This window comes from Beta vulgaris, chromosome 8, assembly GCF_026745355.1.
Source record: "Beta vulgaris subsp. vulgaris cultivar EL10 chromosome 8, EL10.2, whole genome shotgun sequence".
Taxonomy (NCBI): Eukaryota; Viridiplantae; Streptophyta; class Magnoliopsida; order Caryophyllales; family Amaranthaceae; genus Beta; species Beta vulgaris.
In genome coordinates, this window is record NC_079209.1 from 55338745 (window position 1) to 55353266 (window position 14522).

Consider the following 14522-nt stretch of genomic DNA (forward strand, 5'->3'; position numbering starts at 1 on the left):
TAAACAAGCATAAAATTGCAGTGATGTCTTTCAAATTTATTCAATGTTTTGTACTCAAATAAATCATATAAATTAACCACACTTTACATAGCAACAAAATCAATCAAATTTCAGAACAATTCCTTTCCCACTCCAAATAATAAAAAATGAAAATAAATTAAAAAAAAGTGTAGTACAAATTAAATAATTTAGGCAGATGGTCCATAAAGTACTGCAATGTATAAGAGCTGCGTGACTGAAAGGATTATGCTGAATGCTTCCATTGCCACTAGTCGGGCGTTTCTGTAATGTAGCTGGATTTCCTTGCACCCGAAGCTGTCATAAAATAAGATTATTAGAGTTTAGAGTTATCTTGTAAGCGACCGCCTACTTTTGAATTAAAATTAGACAATGATAAGCTCAATATTAAAAAAATAATTAGTCCAATACTGACTAGGTTAATTTCTTTCGATGACTAGTTTAATGCATTTAGTTACTAGGTCTACTTTTATATTAAAATTAAATTTTATTTTAATAATTTTTGTAGAGCTTATACTAGAAAATTTGTATAATTCACTAATATGTTATTTTATTTTGCGAATGGTACTAATATGTTTATGGCCATATATTACTGTTTAGGAAATATCATGAGACCGTTAGGTAACTACTACGTGAACTTAATTTATTTTATCTTATCTTATCCAAATTTATAAAATATTAAATAAGTTAAACAAAAAAGTGTCTTAATATTTACGAGTAAACTTTTTTTTTCTTTGACAGTAACTTGTTGTTTATAAGTCATAAGATTTTGTACCCTATGTTTAAAGAAAAATCTCCCTTTGTCGACATTAGTTGACATGTTTGACTTGTTTTTTTTAAAAAAAAAAATATAATCATTTGACCGCATTACTCTATTTCCTATAGAACAAAACATTACTGTATATTCAAATATCTTATTGTATTTATTTCAATGTGAATAATTAAAATATCAGTTTTTATAATTTTAGTTATATTACATAAAAATCTTGATCGTTAGAAGTATGTTTTAGAAATTATATAAATTAATGTAAGATAGACGGGCTATAGATGGAGTATTATTTGGAGCTAACTCTTTTTCTAAAATTTTATCTTTCACGATATTTTGTTTGTTTTACTTTTATACAACACGTCGACCATCACATAGTGTTGATCATTTTAATTATTTATCACGTACAATTCCTTTTTTTAAAAGCTAATTAGGTTAAAGTGAAATTGTTTTGGATAACACATTAGTAGTGAAATATCGTGAAAGTGGAGAATGTGAATAATTTACAAAATCACATACACTTAAAAACGGAGGGTTATATCATAATCTCAAATAAAATTAAGTAAGAGAATGAAACTCAAACAAATGGTTATACTTATAAATACTCCATCAGTTGGTCTTATAAGATCGACCGCCTACTTTTAGTTTTAAATTAGACACGGCCCAAACCCAATATTAAGAAGAGAACATGACACTTTTTTTTTTTTTTTTTAATATAGTGACTAGTTTAATCTATTTAGGGACCAGTTTAATCTATTCAGTAATGACATTCTCTAACTCATTCAGTGACTAGGACTATTTAAATCCGTTCGGTTCTTACTGCCTAGATATTTTTTGAAAGTGTCTGTTTTATTTCGAGAATCAAGAAAACAAGGAAGGAGAAGAGAAGGGATGACTAGGATAGTGTTGAGTTAGAGTAAAATGGAATGAACTTGTTAGAAAAATTCAGTATTGAGTTCGCTAATAATTTTACTTACCCCATAGCCAAGAGAGTTAGAGTCCAAGCAATAGTAGCAACTGTGACTGTAGCGGGTGTGGTTTCACGGCTCCATGCACGGAGATGGATGAAGCCTGATATGCATGAGGCAGCACCCACAACTCCAGCTATTAAAGCAAACATCACAAAAAATCCAGTTGCAGCATTTCCCATTGGGAAGTAAATGGGTGAAAAATGTGCTGGTAGCTGTAATCCTGGACCTGTTTTCCAATTATAAGAGTTACATGAATAATTATATTTATTGATACAACATGAAATATATATCTTTGTCTTTATAAATAATCTATGACACAATTATTGAATATATGTTTTTTTTTTCCTTCTGAAATGCCTTTGGTTACGTATTAGTAAAAATTTGGTGAAATATTCAAGTTCTAAAAATACGGGTTGTAAAGAATTTATTATATCTCATATGATCATATACATACATATAGATGACTACATACGATCAATGTTATCATTTCAACTTAAAAAGCATAATTATTAGTAAAAATCAGTTTTAATTTGTAAAAGTCGGTGTCAATCACCCAAAAAAAAATATAAAACACCATAAAATCAATATAAATTAAAAGAAAGATACTATTTTTTTTTGGTGAAAAAAAGAAAGATACTATAAAACTCGCAAAAATCAGTATACCGACCTTTTAACCAATAAAATATAATTTCAATCAATCACTAAAAAGTATCAATACAGATATGTTTATCAGTAGATATATTTTAATCAGGTGATATAAACCAGGCGTAAATATTATTTTTTGAGGGAAAAGAGAAGTGCATTAATCAAGGGACAAAGAGTTCATGAGTACATAAGGAACGACATCACTAGGACAATTACGTTCCCAACATTCTTTAACTCCAAATCAACATTGAATTATAATCTACTAAAAAAATGTGGCAACATTTATAGGATATTACCAATGATAAAACCATGATCAATTGCACGATTCATAGCCCAACCACCAATGCCCAAAAGCACAGCATACATGCAGAAGTTGAGAAGCAAAAGCAAAGTGGCAGCAGGTTTCATGGACTCGTTGGCCATATTATATATCTTTGTGTAGTACAGAAAAAATTAAGAAAGAAAAATTACAGAGATTGTTTGTAGTACAGAAAAAAAGCTGTTCAATGAAGAAAGGTGTAGATTATGGCAGATGTGTAGCTCCTTTATATATGAACTTAGAGTTGCAACGTTTTGGTTCCTTTCTTGTAAGGAAGCTTCTTTGTGGGGTTGGAAAGGGCATGCCTTAAACTCAAGGCAAAGTAAAAGACATGATTCTTAGTTTTCTTTTACTTGCTAGATCAATAAAAGTTTGAGAAATTCAGAAATATACTATAGTTTTTGGGATTGTATATTCTAAGAAGTAAGAATTATAGTAATATATGTTAAGTTTGTTCTTTCTGATAAGAAAAGTTATATTCTTTGCCATTTAACAGGATGTTGATTGTTGGTACTTCAAGAAAGAGGTAATAAACTAATAATAGTAATTACTTGAAGGATGTTGGCAACTTGGCATCCTTTACATAGAATAACATAATTTAGGGTCAGTTCTCCCCATCTCATTTTCAGTTCGGTTCCTAACTTATTTATTTTTATTACTATTCGTTATAATTTAATTCAGTTCAGTTCAGTTGCAATAGGTTTAGTTCAGTGCAGATGCAATCAGTTCAGTTTAGTTCAGTTGCAATCAGTTCATTTCAGTTGTTCTATGTCGAAGAGATTAAACCTTTATACATCATGTGTTAATGAAAGATTGCAACATTTTGACTTTTATGCACGCTAAGGCACAAATTACAAGTTTTTTTTCATATACTAAGTAGACGCTAAATTTTTACAAGTTTACAAGAAAACCTTTTGAGAGTACCGAGCAGTGGGCTGGAGTTATAGTCCATATTCGTACTACTTGCCTGGAGTAGGAAAGAGTGTTCTATCTGTTTTTAGCCAGTCACTGGTAGTATTAGTGTTCTTTATGGTTCGGAAATCATGGTATAGTCTTTTCATGGATTTTTTTGGAACGGGAATGGGCCTGAAGTTATATATCCCTACATTCTTTGCACAAAAGGAAATGAATTATGATTTTCATGAATCTTAAGAACTTCATAATCCATAAAAGTCGACTTTTCTTGAAGAAGGATCTATTTCTTGAATTTCAAAAGGCAATATAAGAAGGGTATAGGTATAGCATGAACAATAGAAAAGTTGGAAGGATATCTGACTAAATTTATATGGAAAGAGCTCCAAGGTGCTCCTTTTCTATTTCCCAATTAACATAAAAATGATGAGCACTAAAAACATCAACAATTCAATAACTACAAATCACATCTAAAAGGACTCTAAATGACATTGTGGCAGGCATTCCCACTGACCTAAGCGAAAATGTTGGCCATTTCCTCCAACCCTACATGTAAAATCTAGAAGAGAAAATTAACAAAGAAAAAAATTGGAAAAATGAGAAACTTTATTCTCTCAATTGAACTATATTTATGTTACAAATACTTTGTAAGGACTGGGTTACCTACCTGTCATAAACGCGCACTGCGGTATGGACTACACGACTAATGCAAAATGAGAAGAAAATCAACAATAAAGATCAAGAATCGGCTTTTGATCTTGAAGTGAAGGGCAAGAATTTAACCCGACAACAACGTTTCAATTTGGCAAGAGCTTCACGAGGTTTCGCCAACTTCAGATCCAAATAAACTGCCATAAGTGCGGCTTCTTGGCTATTAGGCAGACTCGCCAAAGCTTGTGTTGCATACCGACTTGCCTGCTCAAATTCTCCCTGTAATACGAGCATGGAAGCTAAATTAACATAAAGTGCTCCTCGAGCTTCCTCGGGAGTGAGAAACACGTTATCTTGTTGCTCTACCGATGAAGGGACCCTAGTAGCAGTTTGCCCAGTGTTTGGATCATCAGCGTCCAGAGTTTTCTTTGCCTGCCACAGTCTGCAATCTTCTTCACTGTACGGCAATTCCAGTGTTCCACCAGACAAATAAGTTGAAAGGTGCTCAGCAGCTTCTTTCAGTCTGTTCAGCAAGCAAAGGGCCTCGGCTGCATAAATATGACCCCAAAAGGCATACATTCTAGAACATTCAGGAATTTTGAGAAGAGTCAGAGCTGTAGTGAGCGCCTTGAGTGGATTTCCTAATTCAAGCTCAACAAAAGCCAAATCAATAAGAACAGCCTGCTTGATCTTCTGGTTTTCTCTTCTACAAATCTCCTCATACTCAGAGAGGGCGTTTGCTGCGGCTGTATTAGAATGAGCTCCGCCTCTCTGTTCTCTTGCGTCCCCATTTGCACTAACTTGACCTGAGCCTGCTGTGTCTTTAGACTTCACGTCATTGCTTCCCAAATTCTTGTGGCCCGGGTTCTTTGATGGTACATCAGTAGTGTCATTTTCCTCAGAGGAAGATCTTGTCAACGAAAGAGACTTGGTATGTTTAAACTCAGAATTGCCTAGCAAGTGAAGAGCATTAAGAAGACACTGTCGAGCAAATGTCATTGATAGTTTTGGCTTGCTATTATTATTGTCAAGCCCTAAATCTTCCTTGTCATCGGAACTCACGATCCCATTTCTCAAAGAACCATTCTCAAAGGCAAGATGTCTCCATTTTCCTTGCCCAATAACTTGGGCCTTCAACTGTGACTCCTCACTATGCTTCAAGGGTCCTTTTTCCAGTGCCATTAAACAGCATTCTGCAAGTCGAAGCCACAGAAGAGGTTTGTTGTAGAAAACAAAACTAGCTTTCAGGAAGCATCGAGCTGCAAGTACAGGTTTCCCACAGGCCAAGTATTGCACACCACAATTGTATGCTACGAGCAAAGATTTGTCTTGGGAAAATGTCACCAGCTTGCGGGGCTTCTCTTTCCAAAGAGATGAACAATTGCTAAGGGCTTTATGGAAGAATATGCTTGATATGTGATAATTCCCCTGTTGATAGTAGATACACCCGGTGTTATTGTTAATTATGATTGAGCTTCCAACATCTGATTGGCTATTTGATGCTCTCAAAAGCTTGAATGCTTTAGGGTAGTTCCCACGGGCATATTCAAGCTGTGACTTAAGTAGTAGAGCCCTAGAAGAATCTATGCCACGTGCAATGTTCATTGCCAGCTTAACTTCACGCTTAGCTGCCTTCAGATTTCTTGTGAGAAGCAAAAGCTGTATCTTGTACAGGGGTAACTGCAACCTCAAATTAATGGTGGGTGTAGAGCGATCAGCTCTTAAGAGATCACTCGATGTTGAAAGATTAGATGCCCTAGATATATTCTGGCCACTGATATCGAGTGTTGATAACAGGTTCTCATATTCAATTGTTTCATCTGATAATGTTCTTGATAAGGAACCTTCTGAGGTAATTCCGGAGACCGTCCCTTCAGGGTTGAACTCATCTGAGGCTGATGAGTTGTTAGGAATTGATGTTGACTTCAAGACAAGGTTTGAAGTTTGGTGTTGCCCTGTGCTTCCACCATCAGCTTGGTTGAGCATATAACTTACTCCAAACGCCTTTTCAAGATAACTTATTACATCCTGGAGGGAAAAAAAAAAGGGTGGATTCTAATCACAATCGAGGCATAAACAAAAAAAAACCAGACTCAAGTAACATCAAGATAACAAAAATACACTAAGAAGAAAAGATCATTAGTTACAACTGCAACTACATTGGCTGTCTTTCTAGTATAATCATACAGGCATCCGGCTCTTCAAAAACCAAATAGTCTCTCAAATAAAAATCTTCATTGCAATATAATAACGCAATGCTTTGCAGAACCCTAGAATTAGAATTTGAACAGAATACAAATACTATGGATAAAAAACGAGCTAAAAGGGCATACCCAAGAACATTTTATTTTATGGCAGGAATACCCCAAAATCACAAGGCAATAATTACTTTCAACAACCAACCTGATGTACCCAAAGAGGTTAGCATAATTTACAGAAAATATACAGGATTGTCTGTTGATGTTTGCTGCTGTCCCCTGTTTAAGGGGTTTTTTTATGGCAAGGGTACCCCAGATTTTTAAGGCAAGAATCACTTTGTGACAAAAACCAACCTGAACTCTCCATTCTCCAAAGAGGTATTATACTGGTGCGGATCCGAGTGTCTAACACACTAATTTTGAAATTTTTGGATATGGAGACATCATCCTAAATTTGGACATGGATACGAACAGTTACAAATTTTTAAAAAAATAATCATTTTGGAGTTTTAAATTTAAAGGCTCCCATATCCATACTAATATATTAAAAGGCGTGCTAAAGAACATCTATGTGCCACGTGGCACTCTCCCTAGGGTATTAGTTCATGTAATCCATGTACATTAAAAAAATTTAGAAATTGCATGGTATAGGATTTGATCCCCAGACCTCAAGTAAATATACTAAAGTCTTAACCACTAGACTAAGTTGTATTTAGTGTTCTTATCATAAAGTGTTATATTAATAAATGAAAGTTTTTCTTACCCGGGGCATAGCCCGGGCCTAATAACTAGTTAATAGTTTAAAAAAGTTCAGAAAGTAAAAAAAGCAATAAATAATGAGCCCCTGATTTACTGTATAACTGGGTGAGAGAGCAAGAAGTAAACTGTATAGCTATCCTGCTTATTTTTTTGGTTCGCATAGGTTCTAATTACTCCCACATTAAATAATTAGATGAAGAAAATAAGCCAGAAATCTTGACTTTCCGTTTTCTAGCACCTTTCACCTCTCTCTCTCTCTCTCCTCTAGCATCGTCGAAGAAGTGGGCAATAAAATGAATTATGATGACAAAAATCCAGACTATATCAAGTGATTCAACAGGTAAAACCCCCAATATCTCAAGAAATAAAGTCGTATATATTTCTTTGAATTATCAGAACTAGGGTTTACAGATCATAAACAATCCACCTTTTCCCACTCTGCCTCTCCCTACATCTAATAGTACTCCCAAAAAAAAAAAAAAAAATACTAGAGCAACCTCTGGTGCATCAATTCCTTGGTCACATAGATCTCTATCCACTATGCTCTCTCAGAAGTCAGATAATCTAGTTTTCAACCTCGGCCGTGTGTTGGATAAGTGAGGAAATAACCAGAGCAGAAAAGCAGCAAAGAGTTTCACAATATTGAGGGAATATGTAAATGTCCACACGCTTTGGTAAATCCCCACGAAAGGTTACAGTACCTGCCACATACCCCATCCCCTCAAAGAAAAAGGTTCAGGACATAATGAAACGGGAAAGTGGTGTGAAATATGATTCCATACCACAGGTAACACAGCAAATTTGCATACCACTATGAAAGAATTGTTGTTTCCTCTAAAAGTCATTCATTACAGAAAGTAATCGAAAAGAACAGATATTTTCCAAACATGTTTCAATAGGTCATATATGCTTTTAAAAGTAGCCTACAATAACAAAATATTACTGCTTCCCTCCAAAAGTTATATCACTGCAGAAACTAATTGAGCGAAACAAATAATTTTGATAGTGATTCCACCAGGTCATCTGTGTTCATAATATTGATTACTGTTTCTTAAGTAAAAAAAAAAATCATAAACGGCCTTTAAAGACCCATCAGAGCGAAATGTTTAAGATTATCCTCCAGAGATGTTATAATTTTGATATTGATTCCACCAGGTCATCTATGTTCATCATATTGATTACTGTTTCTTAAGTTAAAAAAAAAAAAAAATCATAAACGGCCTTCAAAGACCCATCAGAGCTAAATGTTTAAGATTATCCTCCAGAGATGTTATCATGGATCCGATGCTTACTATTTACCATCTCTCATCCATTCTTCAAGCACGCAGTTAATAACAACAGAATTATATTCCCCAATAAGAACAGATATATATTCATGAAAATTAAATGTGTATAAGACTTGCAAAAAAGAAACAGTTTGTCATACAGTGATGATATAAAATGAGAATCAACAATAAGCTACCCATTCACAGTATTCCAGACTTACTGAAAATTTAGAAGCTTCTTGAGTCACTAAGGCAACATCCAGCAGCAAGAGGCAAACATGAAGAGCTGTAGTCTGCATCAATAATTAAAACCAAAAAATAGGATTGAGAAAACTGCACATTTGTATGTGCGGAAAACGGAAAAGAATAGGCATACCTCATCTATGGGTTCAATATTCTGAAACAGTGGCTCCAAAACTGACAATGCCTTTGAATACTCATGAAGGTGGAATAAGACAGTTGCCTGGAACCATAATTAGCAAGTCCACAGAATTAATCTCTGCCGATCTACCGAAAACATCAATATATGGTATAGTATAGATAAACATCACGGATGTGAGATGCCACATAATACGTACAATGTTTAGGGCCGCCACAGATGCATCAAATTCATCAGTGAAAACTGTACTGGGACTGTTCGCCAAATTATTAGTTCCTTTGGCTCCTGTAATGACTTTATTAGCAGCCTGAGCAGCAACATCTGACTGCTCTCTGGATGCGCGTGCAAGGTCTTCACTCTTTCTCTGGAAATAGTTGAAACTTCTCAGAACCCAACTTAATTTATCCATTAGGGTTTTTTATCATTAAATCCACCACTTTTATGGGACCAGAGGAGTCAACTCAAGCCTCACCATTTTTATATTTACCAAAATTAGGGTTTGCTTTCTAGTACAACCACATTTCAAATATTCTGAACTAAATTTGCTTAAAGCTTCATCAAAAGAAAAGTATCCAGAAGCAAGAGAGCAATCATGGTAAACATGGAGTACCACATAAATGTTAATGCACTAAAGAAAATCGAAAGAAAGTTTGACAAGCAGCTTGCTGACACCATACCGATCATTCCCCATCTATTTCTTCCAACAACTTGATATAAATCGTCATTGCATATCACATAAGAGATAATAGGCTGCTATAGTATCAGAACAGTCGAATGCATCAAGTACAGAGTTAAGATTCCATACCTTAACAGTGACAAGGACTTCAACCAATTTCTTTGGATCTGAGCATCCATCACGCAAAAACTCTGAGACCGAAATATTATGCAGAATCTGTAACATAATACACACGTGATCAAATGACCCTATAAGGAATGATCAAGATCATCCACTAGTGAATCGAGCACGATAATGCACACTCAGTGTTTAGCATATACTCGGTTAATAAGAGAACTCTTCAAGTCATATCGATATAATCCAAACCTCAATCTGTATCTAATACAGTTTAATAAAAACGAAATGGCCAAAATAAACTTTATTTGTATTATCATCAATGTGAACTTAACATGAAGAATCATCTTAGCAATTCCTTCTGAATATATTCAAAAGCAAACAAAATTAAAGGGATAACAACCACCAAAAGCAGACAATAACGGAAATATAAAATCTGGCAATGTTCCTCATGTCCACCTAAGAAACCTAATGATGAACAAATTATCCCGGCCTCCAAAAAGAAACAAACTATGTTTAAAAAAAAGAAAGATGAAAGTATTACTGCATGTCTTATATTATATTCAATAACATATGACATGACACGCTAATTCCATTCAATACCTGGAACCTGCTTACATTAGGAGTGAAACAGCACGATAATTGGGAAGATTACAGCAAAATTTGAGCTCTTCCGTTATACGAGCTTAGATTGAGTGACCTCTATCATATATTAACTTAATAATCAAATTGGTTATGACAAAATATAGATAAGCGACAATGAACAACTGATAAAGCAACTCATGAAACTTGTATCGGTTTAGGAAGGGATAAAAAGCGTTCGCTAACTGCATGAGGAAGTTCCTGAATATGCATGACGGGACTCTCAAATTTACAGGATGAAGGAAATGGAAACTGCTGCCCTCTAATCTATGTTATTTACTATCCACAGTGTCTTATTCATGTTTTAAGAGCTTCCTCATAATAGGCTATTTCTTTTGCGGGTCCCAAACAAAAAGCCACGTAACTCTCAAAAATCAGGCTTCATACACCTAACTTCACACCTTGATCTGCTCAGAACCTCACAAGATAGTGGTATTTTTCATTAGACTTATTTCACAAACATCCACTTAAACAGTGTCGCTCACACCCTTAATGATAACAATATAAGTTGTTTCTCAATAGTGGAGATACAAGCACAGAATTATTTTGGAGACTCAGAATTCATGTTGGCCAATTATAAAATTCAGAAGTCCACCCTTATACTATTTGATTTGGTAATCAGATACTGGAAGTTACAAAATCAGTTGTTAGCCCCTAAGTTAATTTTACTACTTCATATAGGTCCAGATCACTCTACACAACCAATTCTGTTTCTTCGGTAATTGATATATTCAAAAGAGGAAGGCAGAGATACAAGAAAGAGATGATGATAGATATTTGAAGGAGAAGATGACAAGCTAATGATATGAAGGAACATACACCAGAAAGGTAGAATTAAACATTATTACAGTAAAGAGAAACAGAAAATAAACGGTAAAGAAGACAAAAGGAAACCTAAGAGCAGCAAATGTCATCTCATGCAATCCACAGCAGTTCACTCCACTTATTTCATTGCATGAGCAGGGAGGGAAGAGCGATAGATAAAAGGAATAGACAGAGAAATGTTGCTGGCAAGTGGCAACCTAGAGAGCAAAAACCTCGAAAACCAGCTTGAAGTCATTCAGCTGCCAAACACCCAATTTGTTGAACCTCCACTTTGATGATTACTGCTACAACTATAAGACCTGTTTTCTTATCCTTAGGAAATGACTTAAAGATCTTGGTTATTTAGACAATTTTGTTCATATAAGAAAAATAAGCAATGATTCCCATACAAACAACGCAACTTTGTGGTCCAAAGAAGGATGTATGATTTGATTAGTGTCACCTAATTCACTCACAAGTTTAGAACCCTTTCAGAAAAGTGAGAACTGGTACAGGCTAAAAGATGAAGTCGAGCACTTATTGATATTTAATAGTCTCACCTAATCTACTCACCAGTCTGGAATGAAGTAGAGCACTTATGGATACTTCAGCGTAGCTAAGTATCCAATAGCACCCCAGTACATAGTCAGTATCATAAGTTGTCGCATTCCAGGATCCATGCAGCATTGGAATTTATCCAACACATCTTTTTCATGGGCATCAAGTATCAGAACAAATATGCTAATAGCCTAATACGCATTCCCTGGCTAAAAGCATATCATTATTACTATGCAGTTGCAGCAAACTAAATTCATCTTCCAAAGAATACTAGTCATTGGACAAAAGGCACTAGTTAGCAGATCAAGCTAGAAAATTCCTAAACTTGACCAAAACCAAAAAAAAAAAAGGGGGTAGTCTCCACATTACCACAAAGAATTTTCAAGTTCCCTCCTATTAAAGATCCCAAGACACAGTATCGCATAGATCTGCTTATTGCAGTCACAAACATATATCCAATAGCAACAACACATTTTTGGCTAAGAGACTTGCAACTTAAAATTGACAAATTCAAGAGACAATTTGCCTCTACATTTCAGCAAGTGGTAATGAATTGAACAAAGGCTTAAAAGAAAACAATCAGAACTATCAGTTCATGAACTTCACCCAAAAAGGGAGGTTTCAATCACAGACATTACCACGTAGACCTTCCAACTGTCCTTATCTAGAAAATAAGAGTAAAACCACCAACTCATGCATATCCACTCAAATTATAACCTACCACCGAATACTACATAATTAAAATCCTCACCCTCAAATGATCGTCTAGAATATACTCCTTGCTAACAGCTGCAATCTCCAAAACTCTAGAATCCAAGTGTGAGCACCTCACACTAGAATCACTAAATTTTCAGCAAGAACAATATACTTCAAAACTAAGCCTCTCAACCTTAAGACATGTACTTCTCCAAAGCAAGTTACTATGCCCTAGTTGAACTGATCTCATCATGTTGCTCACCTATGGAAAAGTTAACCGCAAACCTCAACCAGAATACTTCAAAATCTCACACATTCACTCCAAAGAAAGTTCTTCTTATCCGTTCACACGAACTAAGTAGAAGTAACCAGATTATCTCCCCAATCTTATGTAGCCGATCGAAACCACAATATAAGGAAACCAGTAGAGTTTACAAGTTCAAAAATCCATTCAAATCACATGTAGAGTAACACCTAATAATTCAGTAAAAGAGCTACCTCCAGAATAAATTATGAACTAAAACAAGTGCACTTATCCAAATAAACTGAGTCGAATATCGCAATTCAAAAACGAGAAAACAAGTGAACTTCAAAGGCTGGTAATTCCATTCAAATGACACATAAAATAAAATGTGAACTAAACCACAAATGATATAAGCAAAAAAAAATAGATATATATACCTTTGGATCACCTTCTTTCTTCTGCAACAATTGATGCAATACATCAACACATTCCGAAAACTTATCAGATTGAAAAAACATAAAAGCTTCTTTGGCGAGCATAGCAGTGACTGAAAGAGCACCATCGTCATCCGCACCTTCCCGAACCACATTCATCGGGGACGATGAAGTTGAATCTCGCGAATCCATCCAAAGATCGAACCAAATTTCACTCACTCAAACACAAAACCAGCAAAACAAGGAACAAGAAATGCAGCCGAAAAAATCAACAAAAACCCTAGCCTTTTCCGCTAAACCTTTCTTGAAGCTAAAATCTCAGAATTGCATGCTCCATCGCTCAAAATCAAGCTTATAAAACCACCAAAAAGAGGAGAGAGAATCGAAAAACCCTAACAATTCGAAATTCGCCGATTAAACTGATTTGAAGTGACGAACAATTTTTCTCCTCCTGAAGAAATGAAGTAGCTAGAGGATGAAGAGATGGAGTTAGAGAGAGAAAATAAAGGATTTGGAGGAGAGAGAAAGAGAGTTTTCTTGGGTGGGTTTGAGTTTGAGGGTTGAGTTTTCTTCGTCTTTCTTCTTTGCGCTGCTTAATTCTTTTTCTTTTTCGCAGTGTTTTCAGATGACATAAATTTTTTGTTCTGAATTCTGATTATGATTAATAAGTTATATGGTGTGAGCGGGAGTATGTTAAGATATTTGACGGCTTTTTAGAACCGTTTGATTTTTTTCATGATTGGTATTTGATGATATCAGACGGTTGATAAGATGAGAGGGATGAAATTATGGTGTGAGTGAGGGGAAGATTATTTTGTGTTTAGTAATATTTTTTTAAGTAATAGAGGGAAAAACGTTAATTTAATTACCGAACTTTTAACGAACTAGGGATAGATTTAAAGTTTTATACATTTCCTTCGATAAGTTTGAGTTTACAGAATTTGGCATGGTCAATTAGCCACATAAGGAAGTTTTGAGTAATAGAGGGGAAATGCTAACTTAATTACCGAACTTTTAACTAACTACTGATGGATTTAAAGTTTTATATGTCTCCTTTGACAATTTTAAGCTTGAAGCTCAAAACTATATCTTCTATTTGATCTTGAACATTATTCTCACATATGAGAAGAATAGATGTAAAATTTATCAAGTAAAGTAAGTGTTTTACGTTAATTCTTGTTTGGTAAAGAGTTAGCGGGATTCATGGAAGACATGAGTGTTCGCGGCATTTTGTTTTTGAATATATTCAGTTAATTTTGTTATTCTCACTAATTGCTTTAGTATTATCTTCCCTTATATAGCTCAATTCTATAATTATTGCTAGGTGATTTCTTGCCGTTAAATTGTTCGTTAAATCTCTCATTTCCTTATTCTCCAATCACTACCTATTTTATTTTGTTAACGAAAGGTTATTTAAATATCTATTGAATGAGCGTAAACATTTTTTCAGCATTGTGCTAATCATGGAAGA

General features: G+C 34.8%; 2 protein-coding genes across 2 annotated transcripts; both read right to left on the minus strand.

Annotated features, from left to right (window-relative positions):
* LOC104901978 (hypothetical protein) lies at positions 1–2926 on the minus strand. The gene is made up of 3 exons (XM_010689616.4): positions 2697–2926; positions 1762–1981; positions 1–315 (listed from the first exon to the last, which is right to left on the minus strand). Exons 1-3 carry the CDS (start codon positions 2821–2823, stop codon positions 189–191), a joined length of 474 nt encoding a protein of 157 aa, XP_010687918.1. The 5' UTR covers positions 2824–2926; the 3' UTR covers positions 1–188.
* Positions 2927–3976: 1050 nt separating this feature from the next.
* On the minus strand, positions 3977–13699 carry LOC104901979 (uncharacterized). Its single transcript, XM_010689617.4, has 6 exons — positions 13055–13699; positions 9689–9775; positions 9083–9247; positions 8881–8967; positions 8726–8797; positions 3977–6310 (listed from the first exon to the last, which is right to left on the minus strand). The coding sequence occupies exons 1-6, from the start codon at positions 13241–13243 to the stop codon at positions 4370–4372; spliced, it is 2541 nt and encodes an 846-aa protein (XP_010687919.1). The 5' UTR covers positions 13244–13699; the 3' UTR covers positions 3977–4369.
* Between the last annotated feature and the right edge of the window lie 823 nt (positions 13700–14522).